A 24637-nucleotide genomic window follows, 5' to 3' on the forward strand; every position below is an offset into this window, starting at 1 on the left:
ATTTACACTACTTACATTTCGAGGGCCACTGCTCACCATTTTCAAAATCGAGTTTTTCACACTGGAAATTCACGTAGATTGTTTGACGTTTGGTCAACTCACGTAAACCTTATGTGATGACTCTATTCATTTTAGAGGATGTTCGTAAAACGTTTATTTTCGTCACGTAAAATATTCAATTTGACATTTGAAACCATTCTACGTGATTTTTCAAGTGAATCGAACGTGAATTTTTATTTGAGTGTAAATATTACTTAATGAAATAAACATGAATAAAGCACGTGCACAATACAAATATTTTGAAATGTAATTTACAGTAACTCATCACTGGTACTGGTCTTACAAGCTAGTTGTTGTATGTTCGAGCCCGACTTGGAAGGAGTCTTTGTGTCATTAGGATCGTAGCAACAGTCATGCAATGGTTCTGTACGCTATTAATCGGCTGCGAAAAGCTGTTGAAACATAAGGTCAAATTTCACAAAAGGAATATACCAAGGTTTTTCTTTACCAAGGTATTTTCTATTATAATTTTTTTTAAATCTTTACATGATAGATACTGATGAAATTGATATGTCATTCAAAATGTTTTTATTCAACAATCGTGAACATTTTTCATGCTTATGATGAATTAATATAAGATAAGAACTTTTTATTATTATATTATGTAACAGAGATGCTTCGGTGAATAAAAACTAATGTATATTACTGAATGGAATAAACGTGATAAAATAATTTGATATGCATATATCAATATATCTAAAACTGTGGAAAGATAAACATAGATCGTACAACGTCATTATCGAACGCAGATTTGTTCACTCGATCCACGAGCTACAAATGTGTATGGGAATCCATCGACGTCATAAGCATGGACTTTGTACTCTAAGCAGCTCTAAACATAAGTGAATGAAAGTAGTTGGAAAGGAAATGTTATAGCTAATATAAGATTATTAGGGTGGTTATATGAACAAAAATATTGAGGTGGGATACGGTTATATAAAAGCACACAACATTTCAGCTCATTTCAGCCCTAAGCTACTTGAAGATTAAATCTAAACTTTGCCCACCCTAATAATTATGCTGCAGCTGGCACACTACAACATAAGTTTGGGAAGTATTACGTATGTCTTGCTCTTCTACAGTATGTGTCTAATCTGGTATAGTGTGTAAAAATCCATCGGAAAACAAAGTGTAGAATGATTGCATTCAATAGCGTTGCAACTGGTAGCTACAATGCTCGTTGGCATAAACATATAGCATCTATTAAGGAGGAAGGTGATAAAGTGGCATTGAAACTCGCAAATTTTCGTGTGAATGGTGTGCACTGGACGAACACGCAAAAGGGCAAATGTTATAACTTATAATATAATTTCTTAAACAAACTGATAATAAAAAGTGATACTCTGAGTTTAATCTTTCCTTGTTTTGTTTTAAAGAATACGTCAGTGAACCTCCTGATGTGGAACAGGACAAAAATATATTCAGTTTCGTTTAAGTGCAACGACAAACAGGTCGTGTGACAGGATTTAAATTCGATCCAGTACGGCGGTGGTGTAAAAAAAAACACAGATATATAATGCTTACAATGGGAACGAGAAAAGTGTAATAAGATTTTCTTGAAAGTAGTTGTGTTTACATTGAAACGAAAATACTACAAGAATCGATCAATAATCGAACATGTCGCAGGCGAAACGCTATGCTGTTTTGGAGGTGATTTCTAAGAAACAGATCCTGAAGGTGTGCCTTCGGTGTCTGGTTGCAAATTTGTTATTACTCCTTAAATGGCTGTTTGAGTGCGTTAAGTGCCGGGTTCATAAAACGACCATTATGCGTAAGGCAATTGAGCAAGTCGAGTTCCCAAACAAGCAACCCAACTTTATGGCAGAAACCAAGATGGGACGACATTCTTACGTGAAGCTCGAGGTAAATGTAATCAGTAGTAAATAGTATGGTAGAAGAACTCAAAGAAGGAAACTCAAAAGTCTGAAGTGATAACGATGTCTAAGCTTGTTCTGTGCTTATGATGAAACATGTGTGAAAGTGTCACAGGCATGAATCAGCCCCGGTGTCTAGCATTGCTAGCTTTGTAGTTTTAACTTTTGGGTGATTATATTACATGGTATTTAGTTTAGATTGATGTAGAATGATATGTAATCACTTTCAAACTCTACTCTATATTCGTCACTTATTGATCAGCAAATGCATTCGTCTCTGATAGACCATGAAGACAGAGGTCCCTAAATCATGTTTATGACTATATTATCCATTAATGCGAAACATCGAGAAACTTGCATATTATAACTCAGTTTTCTTACTGGCGGGTTTCAAGTGCAACGAATAGTTTTCAGTTTCTGGTTGAAAACGCCAGTATCTACAACGAGATAAACATTTAAATAAATTGGTCGGATCTCGGCTACAATTTATCAAATTAGTTTTTTTTTACAAAGACCAAATCTTCAATCAAAGCCCGGGTTGGCGGTTCAATGTAACAATGGCGCTAGTCTTACAAGCCCGTTGTCGTATGTTCGAGTTCTGACCTGGAAGGATTTTTAGAGGCAGTAGGATCGTAGTACTAGCTATCCAATGACTATTATGTACGCTAACAATCGTCTGCGAAGACTGTTGAAATAGAAAGGCTAAACTCCAGAATATGAATGTCATGCCATGAATTTACTTTGAGAAACCTAGAAATCAACCTAGTAATCACTGATTGATCAAAAACCAATTGTGCATAATTCGCACCATCTTTCTTACACTTATCCATTCTTCGTTCGATGCCTTGTCGTTTTTGAAGACTTCCCTTGTTTTCCAGAGCTTCCGGAGGAAAGTTTTCACAACATTTCCAGTTGGACGAACCAGACGAAACAATTAATCTTGTAGGCCACATCCCGAATCGAAAAGTTATCCTTCGCTTATTTTACGCTAACGGAGTTGCGTTACTTTGCCCTTTATTCCACTGACACCGCTAGATCGATTGGATCTTCTAGAACGATTTTACCGAAATAGACTTGATTGAATTGTCAATTTTCAAGCAACGCTTGCGGGGATCGGGTAATTAACCCCGGTGAAAGCTTTGCTGACAAGGAAGAAGTTCCTCTAAGGAGGATTCTAGTATTCAGCAGCTAAACAAGAAATGCTGTATCTCGTTTTGCTAAATCCAAGGTGGCACCCCCACCAACGAGATCGTCCTTATAGTACTGTTATTGTACCGTTTAATTACACTATGTCACGTCATTACACTCTGACAAAGTTACTATTTTCACAAAAGTGTATCAAACGTTATAATACAAATACGTATTTTGGAATGTTATTTAAATCCTTCCTCAGTGCTAGCAGGTAAGATGGCCACGAAGAGCACTATGATCCTCCGGCGAGACAGAAGGTTGGCGTAGGTCTCGCACATCTTGCTTAGAAACCATCTCAATAATCACTAGACAGATTGAGACTAAAATTTGTATAACCAAACATTACACTATGGCTAGTTTTATCCAGAATTCAATCAAATTGTACCCATTATATAACAAGTTATACACAGTTACAGTTATATTCGGTTACAGTCTTTAGTTATACCTTTTACTTTTACGAAGTTCAAAAGCATAGCTCAAACCAGTAAACTTTCTGCAATTCGTATAATTATTCTAATGGCTTTGCAAATGCTATGAAACATAATTCGGAAGGCTAGGCGATTGAACAGAAACGTGAAAACAAGTTGAATTGCTCAAAATAAAAGCATTTGCAGGGCAATAATTTGATTATTGTGATTATTTTCTTTTACTATAGAATACTAAACTACATTACATCGAAGCCGGAAATAGGAGCAATTCGACGGTTCTTCTTCTGCATGGATTCCCAGATTGTTGGATAAGCTGGCGAAATCAGGTTTAACAATACAAATAATCGCCAAAATTGGTGTTTTAATCATTCATGCATAGATTTCAGAACTTTCGCAGTACTTCCACGTAATTGCACTCGATTTGAAAGGATTCAATGATTCTGATAAACCTATATGGCGCTTTGATTACACACCGAATAAGATATGCGAGGACATACGCAAATTTCTGATTGCCATCAGTGCCAAGAGTGTATCAATTGTTGGTCACGATTTAGGAGCAATAATTGGTTGGATATTTACTCATACTAACCCTGAAATGGTAGACAAGTTCGTTAGCGTTTCCACGCCTCATCCAAATCTTCTGTGGGAGAATTTACCATCGAGTTCAACGTTCAACAGAAGGTGGCTTGAATTCATCCAGGTAATATTTAACTATCTATTTGTCCATACTGATAACTAAGATTGTTTATTGTAATTTCAGTTACCTTACCTTCCAGAAATTGAGATGAAACATAACGCTGAGCGTATTCTTAAGAAATGTTTCCCGCACATCCAGAAAGAAAAAGTTTTCGTAACTGGTACTAATGGGTCTGTGATAAATAATTTGATGGATGCCTATAAGTACATCTTTAGTCGAATCGATGATTGGCGAGGTCCTCTCAACTACTATCGAAACTTTATGTTCTATCGGGTAAAGGATGCCGAAACTTTGCAGTGTCCCTGTTTGATCATAACGGGTAGTGATGATCGCTTCTATAAATTGGAATCTGTGGTAAAAAGTTCCGAGTTTTGTGAAAATTTCGTTATTAAAATTATTGAGCAATCTGGAAGAGCACCGCATCAAGAAATGGCAACTGAATTCAATAGTACTTTACTGAAATTCTTGATAGGTGAGCTAATTACAGTGTTGATAGTACTGTGAATAATCTCTTCATTGTTCTCTAGGCAAGCGTACGCTAACGCGGCCTTCCGAAAACATCATTCCAACACCGACCCGTGGATTGGTAGGAAGAGTCTTCGGAGGATTTGGTGTTGTGGCTAATAACACGGTAAAACTAGGAAACAATTTAAAGGACGGATACTCGTTTGCAAGTGCTCTGAATAACGTACCAAATTTCATGGTGAAAAGTTAATATACTTATTTAAACTTACGTTACGAAATGGTTAATTTGCATTTCTAAGAGCAAGTTTAATAATTGTGTTTATGCTTTGTCTTATGAGTTCAAGACAAAAGTTGAAAAGCAGAAACAAGTGAGATAAATAATTAATTAAGATGTCTTTTTGGTTCAAATAAACAAAAAAAATAACTGGTTATAAACAGCGTTAATTGAGTTCTACAAATTTTGACAAATTTGTATTTTTTGTGTGGTTTAAGAATTGTTACGCCGCGGTGAATGGCAACGGAAGCCGTTTATACATTTACAAATCAGTTATCCATCTCTAAGAAAATTAGAAGCACCTTTTTGTAACATACATTTACCACACGCACTTTACATACACTCACACATATGATCTACACAACAAAACCCAAGTTATTTTTGGAATAACATCGCAAATCGCCAACAGATCAACTATATCCAAATAGTACATGAAAGACTCAAAACATAATAATTTAAATTTAAAACAGTACTATATCCATATGAATAGTGTTGGCGATTGCCGATAATTTTGTAGAAAGCGGCTTGATATTTCTCTACATTGTATACAACATTTTCAATCTGGTAGATGATGTTACAAGAACTCGTTGCCTCTCAATGCATGAACCGTGAGAGAATTTTTCTACATTTCTTCGCTCCACCTCATACTCTGAGTATTTCATGGCCCTGAACAAAATATATACAGTCTGGCAATGATCAGCGCTGTGTGGAATTTACCAAGAGAGAATCATAAGTTGACACTTATCGCAGAAAATCGAATCGATGATTCGATTTGATGATTCTCATACTAGATTACAATATTTCAAAACCCTGGTGTGGACACAACTTATATGCACATAGTTAGAATAAGCGGCAAAAGTAAAATGATTCTATCGCAATTATCCACTGCCCGTATAGAATCGGATCGCAAAACGAGAATATGCGACCGGTTGTTGCTTCACGGAGAATCCCCACATAAGCGTGTTAACCCGTGATGCTCACCCTTTTAGAAAAAAAAGTTCAACGGTGGTCCTTCATTGGTCCAATACGTTGGATCGTTGGTCCAATGAACGTACAATTAATCGTTGAACGGAAGGCCAACACGGGACCTTCGTTTGCCAATTTTGAAACAGACCGTTGAACCGAATGCCATTTTTTTCGTTCAACAAGCCAGGCAGACAGAGATCCATTGTTGAGCCATTTTTATTATGAGGACTAACACTACATACCTGTACAATACTTCACCGTCACATAGAATAACAACACATTTTTTTTCTTTGTGAAGGTAACACCTAATTTTGACACAATTTTTGCAAGAGAAAAAACAACAACAAACCGATCCAGCAAACTGAACGAATATTTCGTGCAGTATTATGCTTTCTGACAGCTCACTTACAACCACAAATGCAAATGAGGTTGTCATTCAGGGGTTATCCTATTTTGTGCATTGGGCACATAACCGACTTCTATACTTTATGTTTCGCCTTCGACTCGTCAGTACATAACAGTTTATGTTGAACTGTTTTGTAACCTAGCAGCTCAACATAAACCGCTAGGCAGACATAAAGTTTCTGCTACTTACAGAACACTTTTATTATATTTGCACCGAATTGCAATGTCTTTACTGTCGTGCCGAACGTAACGAGTTTCGACTTAAACTGGCCGATTCAGGTGATGGTCATTGAGTTATGTACTGACGAGTCGAAGACGAAACATAAAGTATAGAAATTAGATTGTTTTTTTTTCATCAGGAAACGCCTGCATTAAACATTAAACGATCAATCAACTTCGGTCGACGTCAAGATTAATTTAATATTTTTTTTAGTAGAATATTGCTCACGTACCCGACGCGTGATGCCACGTGTGAATCGCTTTTAAATATTGTTTTGTTTTTATCAGGAAATATATTGGCCATCAATTTTTCATTAGGGTCGCAGTTCATTTTTCACCTGACATACAAACCTCATTGTCGTTCAACAAACGTTTAATGACTAACAAAATAGAACCGCTTGCTGAGAGGGCAGACAGGTCATCGAGAGGAATTCGCTCTCGCACGGGTGTCCATTCTATGATAAATGAACCATGACGGTATTTTTTTGTTGCTGAGATGATATCCGTGTCTCTTTGATGGCACTAATTGAATCGTGTGAAGAATTGGTAGAGAGCGTTCTTTGATACGATAAAAGCCATCCTTACATGTGAACATTAACATTACTGAATAAATAATGAATCATGGTATAATCAGCCGCATATTTAAACGTCGATCGACCTAGTGCGCAGTAAGGAGTTTTCAAGCAGTGTATGTTAACGAAGTTTTTGGTAATCAGAAATATGTAGCCTAAGAGTTTGGACGTCTTCGAAATTACGTAGTCCATGTGATTCTTGAAATCAAGTTTGTCATTAAGAATAACTCCTAAGTCCTTCACGAATGATTGACATTTGAAAGAATTTTGCAAAAGATTGTAGTCATATCTAATTACTGAACACTTGTGGGAGAATGATATAACAACATTTAGAGGCGTTTAGTAACATTCTGTTGGAGTGACACTATACCACGAATGTATTTAATTGAGCTTTTAAAAAGCATGCATTTTTTGTCCTTTAATAAGATGATGACTTCTAAATCCGCAAACGATAATTTGAAACATTTCACTAAAAGGTTTCGATCATTGAGATAGAGTAAAAATATAAACGGTCCTAGATGACTTCCTTGAGGTATTGCGGGGCTAACTGCAAACGATGTTGTTATGTAGTTTCCTATTTTCACTGCCTCTCGCGATAAGTAAGTTATGAACTCTTATCAGAATCGCACTTGAGCGACTTGACTAGTTATCTTGTCGATGTTCCATGCATTTTTATTTCAGTCAACAAGGTGTTCCTCGAAAAATATTGAAATATGCGTTATCTATGGCATTTGACAAAATCCTAAAAAATCAAAGGGGCTGACACAATTGAATAAGATATACTTGATTTTGCGCAATGCATCGGAAACATACAATCCTCCCCGTTTTAAGTATTATTAAGTGTCTGCCAAGGCAAACGATAGAACGAGTCGTCGTAAAAAAGGATTTTGGTGTATAATTAGATCATACACACTTTTTGTATTAGACTAACAGCTAATTCTTCACATGGAGCGTGTATGATTATGGACCTCTCCATACCATAAAAATTGAAAAAGATCGTAACGATTTTTATATTACATGTAATAGTGATCACGCTCCGCTTAACAGACTGTGATAGAAGTGGAGAAATAGTAGCTAGGCGTGATACCGCATTTCACTTCTGCAACGCTAAAAATTATATATGACACGGATAAATACGCATTCAACTCGTTCGCGTCCCATTTTATGCGCAAGTCATATGTTTGTACTGTTGCAAAAATTCAAACATAAAATCACATAAAAAATGTGGCCAGGTTGTGGCTATTCACTACTCATCAAATTCTTAATAAATTAGCACATTAATGCATCAAATAACAAGACTTATTTCAACGTATCGATTGTAATATCAAACACTTCTCAATCCACCTAGTGGTGTGATAATGCCTTTCTCTTTCCATTTAAATAGTATCATTAAAATATTTGTAAGATTCTATCCTCGGGAATTAGTATTGCGAGCCTATAAAATAACCTAATAGCATTAACTTATCAGCGTTTGAGTGTTTTTGCATACAAAAACCTAGTAGTTTCGAAACGAGTCTATGTCATTCGAAATCAATTCTTGCATTTATTAGAAAGTTTGAAGAAAAAAAAATCCTTGAGAAGTACACTCACACATACATAAACAAACACGCACACATACATTTTCCGATTTCGTCATGTTGCGTTGAATGGTCAATATAGGACTCCGAGGCTCCGTTCGATAGTCGGGTTTTCCAGGAATTCTATTACCTTTCTATAGAAAAAGACAAAAGCAACGCAAAGTTTGAACAAGTGATGTCAATTATTTAATTTTTCGCGAATCATTTTCATGAAAAAAGTTTTTTTCTGTCAGAAATTATTTTTAGCAGTTCGTTTTACGCTCATCTCCTATAATTCCGGAACCGAGAATCAGACCCGGAATAAATCTTATAACGGTTGGTTGTATCATAAGATCTTCCAATTTTATCAGCGCTTTGGAAAATAGGTCTACCATTTGCTGTAAAATCTAAGTCAGTTTTTTTCCGAAGTTTTTTGACCACTACTTCCGCTACTTTCGGGATTGAAAATTGAAGATCGATTAACTTAAATGTACTAACACACATACATGTACACATATTTCGCGTTCTCGACGAATTGGTTCGAATGGTGTACGACACTCCACCCTCCGAGTCTAGGTTCAGAAGTAGATGTCACATACTTTTTATGCAACAAATTTTACAAGTTTCATTTACAGGAATGTATTATATAGCGACCAACATGAGTAAAATGCCTTCCCTTCTATTTGAGGAAATCAGTATATTTATTAGCATGAGTTCTACCAGTTATACGGTCTTTTCGTAAAATCTTTTTGCTATGCAAGTTTGGCAGTAAATGTCTACCGCAAAATTACAATAAACTGAATAATCATTAGGTATCTTTTCGATAAGGTCGTGTGAAATATATGATTCCATCATTCACTTTTGATCGTGCACTCTTAGAAAAAATGAAGCTCACACTTGACGTAAATTTAAGTATGCCGTAATTGCTTGGGTGATGACAGAGCATTACATCATTTAACATGTAAAAATAAATGTTGTGTCTGTTTTGATGTCAAATCAAGCTGAATTAGCTGTGATGTTAATCAAATGATTCATTTTTTGCATTTCATTTATATATGTGCATCTACAGGGACGTAAATTTACACGATTTTTTCTTAGTCTATCAAAAACATAAAATAGTATATTTTCATTGTTTTATTGATTCATTTATTTGGAGCAGTGAAAAGTCATCTGAAGCTCACGATAATAAATTCTTTATTTATTCAATCAAACCTCTTCTTCAGTATCGATAGATTATACAGATTACAAATTTTTATACTTGTTGATATATTTTATTTGAACGTATTTCACAAATTTCGCTTCGCGTCGCATGTCGTCTTTACTCTGGCTTTACCATAACCAGTGATGTACCGTCGGAAAAAACCTTCCAACCCGGTTCCATTTTTTGGGTTTTAACCGGGTTTTCCCCCAAGAGCTTGAAAAAACCCATTTTTTTTTGTTTTTTCGTTCCAAATTATAAACTTTCATAATTTTATTTTAAAATCTCGCTTCTCTACATATTTTATTCTGTTCAAATTTCATCACATGAAGTTAGTTTGCATGATAAACTCTTGTAAACGTCATTTTGCATTGACAGCGGGAAGGAATCTGGGGCCGTATGCTTATTTGGAAAGCGGCAGAGACTATGAGCCCTCTGTTATGGTGGAAAACATACGCTCTGAGAACCAGATTATGTCAAGTTGCCAGTGGAATTCTTTCATCACCAACGACATCAGCAGCAACGGAGAGATCCACATTCGGTTGGATACATAATAAAAGGTGCAATTGCTTAACCACCGAACGAGCGGGAAAATTAAGTTATCTTTCTTATAATTACAAATTGTGCAAAGAACTGTGGGTTCAACCCGATATTGCGAATAATTTAAGGGATTATGGCTCAACAAATGTTCAGATTCTTCAGAAAATCAATAAAACCTTATTAAATAAATAAGTGATTCCAGAAATATGATTTATTAGGTGTTTTACTTAGAAAAATAACCAAAAAGGAAAAAAAAACCTAATTTTTCCCAAGGAATTATTACGATTTGGTACATCACTGACCATAACTCTCAATGAGTGTTGAATCCTTTGGAATTTCTCTTCAAAGAAGACGGTGGCGTCTCGTGACAAAATTTATGGGTTGTGCACTGCTGATGTGGTAGGGATTCAAATTTAACAGTTCTTTAAAAATGAAAACTAACGATTGAGGAACAACATTGTAGAACAGAATAATTTTGGTGAACAAAAAAAGGTCTCACCACTCTTTGCTGTGAACCAAAAAATAAATTTCCTCTACTTTCGAACGCTCTGTGGCAAAAACATTTTTACTCGTTTTCCCTAATAATTGGAAGATTTATAGGGGCTCATTGCCAGTCTGTGAACGATTTCGGAAATCTGTGAAAACTGTGCCATTTATAAAATCAGTGCAGTATATTGAGAATATTATTAATCATATTAATCTGTAAACCTGCCATCTCTGGCCATAAGCATACACTGAGCTAAATTTTCTTTTTCACATTATATGATATTCTAATGATTTTGCACTATTAGCATTTCCAATAATAGTTACAAGATGTGTTCAACATCATGTCAAATATATGAGATAATCTTATGAAACATAAAACTTTTTTTAACGTTATTTTTACAGGATTTCCATATAACGAATGAAATTTCCAGTCTGAGTCAAATTTATTGGCGCGTCTTATAACCATTACTAGATATCCGCACAACATACATTGGAACAATTTATGAAGCGCATATAATATTCACTTCGATTTTATTTAGATAGGTTCATATATACCTTATGACAAGTTTAAAAAAAAATTATATATATATATATATATATATATATATATATATATACACATATATATATATATATATATATATATATATATATATATATATATATATATATATATATATATATATATATATATATATATATATATATATATATATATATATATATATATATATATATATATATATATATATATATATATATATATATATATATATATATATATATATATATATATATATATATATATATATATATATATATATATATATAGCAGATAATCGCCTACTACTTTTCTTTGAGGATTCAAGCTTTACTAGTATTCCGTTCGGTAAGGGAGCACCTCATGATATTTGCGAAAAAGAAGTGAGATCCCGAGACTGAAAATAAAAATGAATCTTACTAGACAGATAGAGTAATGAAATGTACCGGATATATATTTCATGGTCCGTTAACGCATATCCTTGAACGAAGTTGGATGAGCTGTCTTGTCAGCGATTTAAAATTACATTGAGATGCGGAACTTCCTGAAAAAAAAATGGTCTGGAGCAGTTGATGAATATCGGAGACACAACTATTTCTTCAGCTTCAAGCAGTACGATTCACGACTTCCATCGGATTTCCATATAAATTATATGGGATATTTTTATAACTTTCATTATGATAACGTCCATTTAGATTTGACGTACACATTAAATAAAGATTATAAGTTTCCATATAATTTCTATGAATTATATTCTGCATATGATTCATCTGACAAATCTAATGAATATGAATAAGATTTTCATTTCAGTGTAAGCCACTGAAGCCACTTCTCGGTTGATTTTCCAGAAGGCCGTAACAGCAAGTGACAGTTTCTCTTTGTTCACTTTCTCTTTCGATTATTGTGATGAGATCTAAAAAGATTTTCTTGGGTTTCACAGTTCTGTTTGGAAGTCGAACGTTTCGAGCATCATTCTATGCAAAGAGTTAAGTGATAAACGTGTAAACCGCTTGGTAATTAATAGAAGATGCACACTATACAACACTCAAATAAAAATTCACATTCGATTCACTTGAAAAATCACGTAGAATGGTTTAAAATGTCAAATTGAATATTTTACGTGACGAAAATGAATGTTATACGAACATCCCCTAAAATGAATATAGTCATCACATAAGGTTTACGTGAATTGACCAAACGTCAAACAATCTACGTGAATTTCCAGTGTGAAAAACTCGATTTTGAAAATGGCGAGCAGTGGCCCTCGAAGTGTAAGTAGTGTAAATATTTGCGAGAAAAGTTATTTAATTACAATTTTTTACTCCATCGACCGGACCATTCCAGTATGAAAGTTTCCATGTGTTCAACTGGACCGAGTGCTTGCGTGAGTCCGTAAGTTTACCCGCTCCTGCCGAATGCTTCAAACAGGCCGTCGGTATGAAGCTAGAGACACTGGAACCATGTAATGCGACTTTAACCTGCATCGGTTGTGTTGTGGGAGTTCTTGGATCTCGACTTCGGCTTCGGTTGGATGGCAGTGACAACATAAACGATTTCTGGAGGCTTGTCGATTTGAGATACCACGATGTTATTAGTTGCTTTCTAAGCCATTGGAATTATATGACAATTTTCTGAAATAAATGTTTTATATTTCATGGCATTTTTCATTTCATAGATTCATATCAAAATCTGGAATCTCCTATTCGACTTGAACCAATATATAAAATAGTAATTTTCTGGTATCTAAATTTTATATGAACTGATAGATAAATGTGATATGAACAGTACATTACATTTTACCTATGAAACACTTAACTTTTACTGGATTATGCATTAAACAGCTTTTAAATGCCAGTCCATTCAAACCTACGTGAAAAGTAGGGTGGAAAATATTCACATAACTTTTCATGTAACTATAATATGATTATTATTTTGAGTGAAGTTCTTACAGAGCCAAACGTGACAGAGAGAACAACAAATATCGTAGCTTCGTGATGATTTATTTTCAAATCAGATGATATATTTTCATAATCTGATAATTGGATAATGATAATTTTTAATGGTATTTTTTAGTTCAATACAAATTAAAAAGAACATTAATAATCATCCAACATTTTTTGCACACAAATTAAGGTATTTTTTTGAGAATCGGATATTTTGGACGTTAATTTTGTTTTGTTTATTCTTTTTTTTTGATGGTGACAATTTTCTTGTGTTTTAAATTTACAAAATTTAGTGAAATTGTTACGTGCTCTGAAAATGAATGAATAATGAAAAAAAAAACAAGATGGATAGAAGAGAAAGAGACAAATCCATTTATTGTTAGCATGTTGTTATGTTCGTTACGTGTTGTCACTGTTCTTTCAAAATACAATATATTTAAGGGTCTAACACGTTTGAAAAATCATTTATTTTTTTCTTTGTATTTTCTTACAGTAAAACATTTCAAGAATATTCTGTGAAATTTTCAAGCCTATCGGAACAGAGCTCAGAAAGTTATCCTTTATCTTTGCTTATCTCATACTGCGAAGAAGAAAGAACTCGGAGCACAGGCCCAAGATTTCTGCTTCGATTGACTTGAAAACTTGACAAAACATTCTTGAAATGTTTCATTATAACAAAATACAAAAGAAAAATATTTTTTTGAAAATGTTAGACCCTACTGGCTTCCTAGAGTAATGAATTGTTTCCTGCGATTTCATAAACAAAAAACTTTAAACTCGTTTTTCTCGAAAGCAGGTTTAAAAAGCCCGTGTCATCGTCATACTGTTCTAATGTTTTTTTTAATTTTGCACACACTCCTACATATAAAATACCAGACCCCAACGCTAAGGGGATGTTCAGGAGAGTTCTAGTTCTAGATGCATAATTTATGTCAGTTTTAAAATTAAAATCTAGAAATTATAACAAAAAAAACTGGCAGCCCCAGCAGCGTTTTTAATATAGAAGAAATAGAACGGTAGCGTATAGCAGTTTTAAATTAGACAGTAGAATTGTTCGAATAAATAAAACTAAAACGACTTGCTGGGGATACGTTTGTTTCAGTCTGAGTTATATGATAGACTACCAGTGGCGTACCGAGGAAATTTGGTGCCCGGGGCAAAATAAGATATTTGTCGATTTGCCGCCCCCATCATTGGTTTAGCCCAGGGGTTCCCAAACTATTTTGGGTCATAGACCCCTTTACTGAAATTAACTTAGGCCTCAGACCCCCATTAACAAATTCCTTTGAAAATTCAATTTCTTGCTCTTTTAATATTGAAAATATTCAATACTTACCAATTTCTGCGGATGGTCAAATAAACACAACTAGACCTCGTCGACCCCCATAGTCAGTTTTCGTTTACGTCGACCCCCGCAAAAAGGATATCGACCCCAAGGGGTCTATATCGATCACTTTGGGAACCCCTGGTTTAGCCGAACTCCATCTCCTGAAAGACGATTCAGCAAGAAAAAAATGGTCCCAATGATTAGTTTGCGCCCCCTTCAAAACGTTGCGCCCGGGGCGAGTGGCCCCTTTGTTTTTTATGCTTAAAGAAATGGATTAGGAATTTCAATAATTGAAAATGAATGAAATAAAAGACTTTGTTTATCATATTGTTCTAATAATTTGTTGTTCCGATAATCAAGTAATATGGATCGACGTGCGTCTATACAGTACTTTCATCATAGTTCGATTCTTCAAAACTTAACACCAGACTTTACTTTAACTTTTTTTTAATGTTTAAATTGAAATCAGAAGTTATAGTTATCAGAAATTGATACCATATCAAAGTTTACTGTTTCGTAAAAACCTACCTTTTCGTAGAAAATATTTTAGCGAACTTTGGGAAAAAATTCCAAAATTCTGATTCCGCATGAGTTTCTTAAAATTGATTCAATAACTAGGCTGAAAATATTAAAAACAACATAGGAAATAGTACTACAACCACGAATTACATACAATAATGTTTGGGCTCTGTTCGGGGTTTGATCTTTCTAATTTAAAATATTCCGAAACTCAACTTTCTCCAAATCAAATGACTAGAGCATTATTATCTAAACGGTGTATCTTACCGATATTCAAAAGAGTTAAGATAAACCCATCGGGCCAAAATAAATAAATCTGTTAGAGTAAAATTGTTGCATATTTATGAGCTGGAACCGAAACATGAAGAATTCACATTACTTTACGAGCAAAGGCTCAGAGAAGCTGATCCGTAGAGCTTTGTCGCATTAACGAATGCTTCCCCGTGATAATATTTATAGCACGAAAGCTAATGAAGTTTTTCAAACCAAATCTTCTGTTCAATCGCAGTGCTAAACTGTAGAAAGTGGCGTAAATGTAAACTACAGTAGAAACTTTGCCTGATGTCTCTCGATGCGCCATCCAAACACACACATAGGGTAAATAATATGTGTATGAAAACGATTTATGCTCCGCCCATAAAGCAGGGGTTGCTAAGGGATGGCGCACGTAGGAATCACTGTTGGTGCGGTTCGTTTTTTTATCAGCAGGAAAGAGCGTTAAACCATTATGTATCCACGCGCATTGAAAGCACTAGCATCTGTGGTAGTTCGATATATAACGTATCATTACGACCAGCGCACAGAAGGCATTACACGACAATGGCGTTGAAATCAAATCTGGGGGATTATTAATATTCATACATTTCATATTGACGCAGAAGTATTGTGGCTATGTTGAATAAGTAAAATATGATACGATATAGAATTACGCCATATTGACGTTGCTTTTCCTGCTGTGTGGAATGATGAGGGTAGCAACATTTCCGTGCCTGCAGGCTTTGGTCCTGGTGGGTCGTAATTACGACTAGCACAACTCTTACAATAATGATACTTAATCATAAGCAAACGAGTAGCTATGAAATGAATATAAATGAATTTACTTTATGCCATAACCTCTCTTGCCAATACGGAAGACTTAGCATGTGATTATAGTTGAAATGTATGATCAAATGACCATGTTTGAGTTGGTTTGTGAAACTTTTACAGTAGTTCATAACAATTGACGAGATAAACTACGCCAGTGTGATATCATTCAATTGAACTAGCAAAACCAACATTGCTATCAATTATCAGGAATAGCTACGAATCAAATATACATTGCATCTACTAATATTGCCTCTGCGCACTACGATGAAAAACTACATAGTTCATTCGAATCGAGATTTGCTTAGTTGCTCAAATACGTGCAAATATGAACGAATACTTCTAAATAAAAATAATCGAATGAAGCAATTAGTCTTTACACATAAACTATAATTACTGTGAATTTCATAAAACTTTAATAGACACTGCAGAAAGTCTTAATGTGGCTCAATTCGGTTTAGTTGAATTTCGAGTTCGGATCATGGTTCATAAATTTTCGGTATCTTGGGTACAGAATCTGACCTTAATGTTCAAACACAGGGATGAAATATAAAAACCACAACATTGCATTCTTCTACAATATTAGTTACACAAATTATATTAAATTATTGTTCTAAAAGTATAGGTCATTGCTTCAATACTTTTGGTTTACGTGAAATTCTCCGACAAAATAAAAAAAGTGCAGATATCGCGCAATATTTTCAATGGCATATTGAACGCGAAGTTTTTAAATAGTACAGGATAGGACTGGGCAAAATAAATTTAATAAAACGAGCTAAATAACGTGTTTCGGTTGAGTGTTTGTGGGTAAAAAATAATAAAAGGGAAATCCATTTTGCAAATACTCAGAAACAATTACATGCAACAGCATTGAAAATTGTGTCAAATTTTGCAATTAAATGTCACTGTCAGTGATGTAAAATTTCATTCATTTCAATTGAAATCGAATTACACTGACACACTGACGATCAGTCTACTGCAGTAAACTACACATTCTAACACACTATCTTCTCTGTGGCAGCGAAGGGGCATCGTCCCGTTCTTAAGTCGTTTCTCTTTCTACCGAAGCTCAGTTTGACCATCGTCAGTTTATCTCTTGAAGTAACAAAATATCTCTTACAATTCAATGAGAGAGCGGCTTTCAAGTGATGTTCATGTAAACATTCGAATTGGTTGAAGATAATGGATGAAAGGTAAACCAGTCATGATAACTGAAATATCAATTACAAAATAAACATGAATTAATTGCTTCCTCTTTAAGTTTTCATTTTTAATATTTCGAAACACATCTCAATACATTTCAAACAGTCGAATTTATCGATTTTAACTGGCTGGTGATAATTGAAAACTCAAATGAGAACCGCCACTCTCTCTTTATCATTGTCGTCGGATAGAGTTTTGTGTTACCGAGTTGATGTTTATGCCTGTTGATTCGCACTTGCTCACTACCCACAGTGAAGACAAGGAAGACAATGAAACAGGTAGATTACTTGGCACTACAAACTGAGTAAGCAAAACTTCAAGTGACTGGTTACGGTTATTCAGTTGACGATGAATTCTGGGAGCTTCGACAACAAAAGCAAAACGAATATCATCTAATAATATGCGATTGAAATGAAGTTTTCACGCACTGGTCATTGTATCATATAACGGAAGAATCGTTTCCACAAAATATCGACGGATTATATCAATCTTCAGGTTTTAACGATTTATTAATTTTTAGTTGGTTTGACGCGTATGCACGAATTGCATAAGAATGCAGGAGTTCGAGCCCTGTCTCTGATCGTGTATTTTTCCAAATCATCTTTTCTGTGAGTTTCTCATTCATTTGGCTTATCCAATATATGTTTCCACTCAGTCATTGCAAAAACTGAACTTAGTTATGGGGACTTTACGTCAAAACGCCAGGCAGCGAATGATACAGTGAGAAGACAACAAGTGATTATAAACATGCTCTCCTAGCCAGTGCCTGAACGGAAAAATAGGTATAGAGCGAGAAGACTAGTGTTTGTTGTCTGATGAACAGAGAAGATGTTTGAATATATGACACCGGTCATGGGGCGGCTAGGATTTAGACTATGTTCGATGTACGCTTACCAAACCCAGTCTAGTGGTAGAGCTATGTCTACCACAGCTCAGAATGGCGGAAATGATAAGCGCGTATGCACGGATTGCATAAGTCCTGCCTCTGAGCGTATCTATTTCCAAAAAATCATCTTTTCTGTGAGTTTCTCTTTCATTTGGCTTCTCCTATATATGTTTCCACGCCGTTATTGCAAAAACTGAATCTGTATTTTTTTAATACCATCAATATCTGGACGCAAACATAAACTAATTTATCTCGGAACCATGTCAAAGAAATCATCCCGGGTTGGCGGTTCAATGCATAGGACGCTGGTCTTACAAGCCAGTTGTCGTATGTTCGAGCCCCGACCTGGAAGGATGCAATGTTCGTGCCCCGACCTGGAAGGATTCTTAGTGTCAGTAGGATCCATAGTACTAGCCATGCAATGATTCTATACACTATGAATCGGCTGCGAAGTCTGTTGAAACAGAAAGGCCAAATTCCACGGAAGGAATGTAATGCCAAGACTTTGCTTTGCTTTGCATGTCAAAGAAATAACAATGATGAGCACATCAAATAAAGCTAAATTATTGCAGTATGAAAGAAAAATGGCGCAAAAATGATTCTGATTTAATTTATACGAAATCCAGAACTTTAAATCTCTGCATATCTTCGTCTCACGAGCCACATTTCCATTCTTCTTCAATTTTTGTTTGACTATTACCCAATACTTCTCATTTGGACGAAATGGAGGGTAGCTGGGTGCATTGGTGTAATTTTTGAAGCTACCACTACAGTTTGTAGTGATATTTGGGTATTTGCAAAACTTTTTGCGAATTTATCAGCAAACACGAACTCGATCTTGCTAAGTATATCAGGTCGACCATTGGCTTTGTACACTGATACAAATCCATTGCCTATTACTGATGATTTTATGAGTAAATTCCATAAAAAATTTCATGATTTAAATCATTTTGCTCATAATATCACTAATAATAGGTATGATCTTATGAGAAGACACGTTTCATGTTTTTCACAATTTCTTAATCATGGAACCGGCAATGTATTTTTATCCGTGCAGAACTTTTTGTCGGAAGACTGCCCATGATCTATTTTCACATAAGTTTCGTCGCGGATGCATTCTTCGTTTTATGTAAAAGGTATTCCGTCCTCTAGATTTGACTTACATAAGAGCGAAATCCTTGTCGCAGACGAATTCTTCTGACAGCTCAGGGTTTGTGTAATCCCACACCTTCAAATGCAGTGTCCGATTCTTAGTTTCGCTACGACGCTTACAGTGATCATTTTAGATATAATTTTATCAAACAAAGGCTTGAGTTGAAATAACTAATCATTTTATATTTACATCTTATTATTCATTTTTACTAACACGTTGGTAAATTTATAGTATTCCAGATATCGACTTCAATCCAAAGTTTATTTATCTCAAACTGATTTTTCATGATGAATTTACTATGAAATTGTTTGTTCAGAAATCGAAAACAACGCACAAGAAAAATATTTATTGTTTTTTTTTATCTTGGAAACAAAACACATCATGTTTATATTTTCAAGCAGATTTTCTTTTGACACTAATTAAATGAAAAAGAGATCGTTTTGTGAAATCGACATTTGGTTGTTTTTCCACTTTTTGCTTACGCATACGTTCACCGATGGTATTTCCCTTCCATTTCAACTTTTTATACTACATATTATGAATTGTTCGAAGTGTAAATATTTCGTTAACACCGGTACTGTGTGGGTATAAACGATTTTATAATAATCAATGCATAGCAAGCCATGACTACTACGGTGGGTACAGCTGCGCTTGATTATTCCAAGCACTCAACTGCTACCACCATTTCGACACGGGCGTTAACACAGGTAAGAAGTGTTTCGGCATATCTCTTGGGGATTCCTTTTCGGTGGATATTAAGATATTCACAATGGCGATCCTTTGCCAGGTGTTGCAATTTCGTTGCAACAATGTTCAGAGCCCTTAGCTTAGCAAGTATATTGTGATTGTAATTTTCACCGGAAAAGGAATCCCAGAGAAAAAAAGTGTGTAGCAAACGTTGCAGTAATTAGGCGCCTCGTTTTATTTCATTTTTCAAATAAATAAAATGGTCGCCTGAATTACGTAACATTTAAAATGAATTGGAAAAGCGGATCACTGTGATCGCGCATTCTGAGCGGACTAGGAAGGTCGCGCATTATTAGCGGACCATGTAGGTCGCGCATTCTGAGCGGACCAGGATGGTCGCGCATTCTAAGCGGACCAGGATGGTTGCGCATTCTGAGCGGACCAGCAAGGTCGCGCATTCTGAGCGGACCAGGATGGTCGCGCATTCTGAGCGGACCAGGATGGTCGCGCATTCTAAGCGGACCAACAAGGTCGCGCATTCTGAGCGGACCAGGATGGTTGCGCATTCTAAGCGGACCAGCAAGGTCGCGCATTCTGAGCGGACCAGGATGGTTGCGCATTCTGAGCGGACCAGCAAGGTCGCGCATTCTGAGCGGACCAGGATGGTCGCGCATTCTAAGCGGACCAGCAAGGTCGCGCATTCTGAGCGGACCAGGATGGTTGCGCATTCTAAGCGGACCAGCAAGGTCGCGCATTACACGCTGACCAGAAAGGTCGCGCAAATAATAATAATAAAAAAAAGCGGACGAAAATGGTCGCGCATTAAATTAAAATTAGCCGACCAGAAACATCGCGCACGAGAGACGCAACTGATTTCAATATTCGATATTGCTATAGTTGCTCGCATTATTCCTGATGCACATATTTGTGTTTATAACAACAAAGTACGTAATTTAAAGCAATAATATGGCGAATAACGGGAAATATGTCCGAATGACCAGGCAGTTCAGATGATGAATCCAAGGCACAAATCTCCAAATATCAAGGAGAACGTGCCATTTGAGCCAATTTGTTCTGATTCCTGATTCTGGTTGCTCTTCACTCCAAATGCGGCAATTTTGCTTATTTACGTAGCCATTCAACCAGAAATGAGCCTCATCGCTGAACAAAATTTGTCGATAAAAAAGCGGATTTTCCGAATGGACCACCTAAGACGCAGCCGCGGTCAACATTTAAATGAAATTATCTTCAAAAAGTAAATGTCATGTACCAATCTAACGTTTAAAATAAAGAACCGATGAGATTTTGCAAATTTTATGCGTTTTATTGTTTAAAAAAGTTCTCAAGCTCTTAAAAAATCACCCTGTATAAGAAGTGATTCCGCATCGCAATCATGAAACACCAGAAAATATAAGTAATACCGAAAGGAAAAAATAATCGCGGGCTTTAACGAAGTCTTGAGACATCTTCAACCTAAACCAATTTCAAATGACTGTACCGATAGCAGTTGGAACCTATCGAACGATATAAGTTCGTCCCCAGCCAATTTTGGCAGTGCATCCTCCAGTATTCGTTGGGATCATATTAAGCCGTTCCCGAGCGGAATCCCCGCAAACCGAATGTGGGAGGAATGGAATCGTTACATTAAAAACTCTGAGATAGCAACATCTCTTAGTAACGTGTGTATAAAACATCATGTATGTTACGAAACCTATAGTTAAATAGGTCAACCATTAATGTATCGAATTTACTACTTACCAAAGTATATATATATTTAATTTCTTTAAAATGTCTAATTCTTCTATAGAGATCTAGTCTTATTTCCATAATATAGTTTCTAGAAGAGTCAACGTGAAAAATTATAAATTTAGAGTGACAATTTTACAATCCGATTTCTGAAACTGAATAGCATAATTATGAGATAACACCTTCTACAAAACCAGTAGTTACCTGCTAATATCCAGTTTCCCTTTATAAGTATTGAAATTTTGTTAAACTTAGCACCGTTGTTTTTCAAATTTTCCTAAACATTGCAGAGACCAAGCTAAAAGCGATGCCAGATAATTGTAGTGTCATTTCCACAAAGTGACATTTATCCCGGAAACTTTAGCACGAAATGAGCAAGATAAGACCATTTGTCTTTAGTCACTAGACAAGATTCCGTAGTTTTCTGATCAAAAATTCAAAATTCTGTGAACTCAAATTTCCGTAGATATTCTTCACGGTTCCGAAAATTCGTTGAAAATCTCCAAATTCAAATATACGGATATTTTCGTAGATCTGACATCGCTGCCAAGTTCTATAAGTATGACATTCGCCAAATAGGTCTGAGCAATATTTGAGTGAGAAATACACACTTACTAGCCGCTACTTAATTTTGGGTAGAAACCAACCCAAAATCAATCTGCATTTTTAGGCAATTAGCGTATTTCATAAACCAGACTAACGAGTGATGACCTCAATATTTCGGTGAATTATTCGAAAGAGTACCCAAAGTGTTGTCATGGCAACTTTGGCAATGCTCGCGACCTTTCGGTTAAGAAATACACGATCATTTGAATTTAAGAACATTATTATCTATATGAATACCTACTACATCGCTTTCATTTTTTTGGAAGAGGGATAATGTGTGGGTATAAACGATTTTATAATAATCAATGCATAGCAAGCCATGACTACTACGGTGGGTACAGCTGCGCTTGATTATTCCAAGCACTCAACTGCTACCACCATTTCGACACGGGCGTTAACACAGGTAAGAAGTGTTTCGGCATATCTCTTGGGGATTCCTTTTCGGTGGATATTAAGATATTCACAGGTACTTACTGCAGTAACAGGCCTAAATGTGGGAAATGCAAAGATGCTTATTTAGAATATGCATGTAACTAAAATAGGTGCATATGAATTTCGATAAGCCAAAATGAAGCGTTTTTGGAAGAATAGTCTTAGCGCATATATGCAAATGTATTCAACGATGTCATCACTGATCATTCTAAACATTGATGACTCTGACAAAAATAGTGAAGGCACATCGTTTATCACTTTATTCTCAAGAGTCAATGAAAGAAAAAACTGAAAAACTTTTCTGTTCATTCACGGTTGAAAAAACAGCTCTGGTTTTTAAAAAATGAAACTGATATGGTTCATTTGAACAATTAAATTTGTTGTATCACTACACGAATAAGACCACAGATGATTTATTTCAACAATAAAACCAGCAGGAACAATTATTTTTTTTCGTTTGCTAAGACCAAAATTTTTATTCACATTAAACAGAGATCATTGTTGATGTTGAAGGGAGAAAATGGTTTGAAATAATTATATTCTAGCTTGAAATTAACATGAATCAGATTTAAAAATCTACTAACTGATTTATTATTTTCAACAAGCTCCATTTCTCTGCGTGTATGTACCGATAACTAATACATTATCTTTGATTTCCAACTATCATAAAATGTGATCAAAAATTTTTTTTATAGTCAGTTGTCATGCTACCTAGTTGTAGAATCAATTTTAGTTAGCAAGCTGTATGGAGTCTTTAATATAGTCTCTTTATTATTAGTTAGTGCCTCTTGTACACGCAGAGAAAAAAATTGTAAATATAACCGAATTTGGGTTTCACGCAACAATTTTTTTTGTTAAAATAGTGACAAAAGAAAATCTGGTTTGATTTAGAAAACATTGCTGCTTGAAACAACTAAACATGATAATCAATTTCACTCAGTGGGTTAGTTTGTTTCGAACGACATTTTGATAAAAACAACAAATATTTTACTTGTGCGTTCCTGTCAATTTCTTGACAAACAATTTCACAGTGAATTCAATTTGAAAAATTTGTTATGAATGAACGAACTTTAGATAAAGTTGAGAATTGTTGCGCTTTAAATTCACAAACATTTTAGTTGAAATAAATGACTTTAAATTTAACTATTTCAACTAACGCTTTTGTTTGTTGAAATCACACATTTTTGTTTGTTTTTAAGAATAAAATGATTTCTTTCAAACTAATAATTTACAAGGTAGTTTTTGATACTACTTTTATTTATATTTGTATTCGTTTTAAAATTCCTAAAAAAATAGCAATTATTTTCAATTTTGGAATTTTTTAAGACGTTTCGTCATTGCCGTTGCTAGATGGTCGATTCACATACCATAATTTGGTTCGATGCTCCATCAGTCCGGCCAAAATAAAGATCCTGCATCAAATAATTTATGTAAAGAAAATTTGTTATGTAATGATACACACATTTCTAAAATATTCTTAATTATTAATACGTACACTTGAATTGTTGAAAACCTCCTAGAAAATGAAAGAATGTTTTGGTTAATGCGCACGAGAAAAAATTGCTCTGGTTTATATGAAA

At 35.1% G+C, this 24637-nt stretch overlaps 1 protein-coding gene across 1 annotated transcript; it reads left to right on the top strand.

Annotated features, from left to right (window-relative positions):
- The first annotated feature begins 1152 nt into the window (after positions 1-1152).
- LOC131432534 (epoxide hydrolase 4-like) lies at positions 1153-5150 on the top strand. Its single transcript, XM_058598868.1, has 5 exons — positions 1153-1923; positions 3781-3879; positions 3933-4253; positions 4314-4722; positions 4778-5150. The coding sequence occupies exons 1-5, from the start codon at positions 1678-1680 to the stop codon at positions 4963-4965; spliced, it is 1263 nt and encodes a 420-aa protein (XP_058454851.1). The 5' UTR covers positions 1153-1677; the 3' UTR covers positions 4966-5150.
- Positions 5151-24637: the final 19487 nt, after the last annotated feature.

Source organism: Malaya genurostris, chromosome 2 (genome assembly GCF_030247185.1).
Source record: "Malaya genurostris strain Urasoe2022 chromosome 2, Malgen_1.1, whole genome shotgun sequence".
Lineage (NCBI taxonomy): Eukaryota > Metazoa > Arthropoda > Insecta > Diptera > Culicidae > Malaya > Malaya genurostris.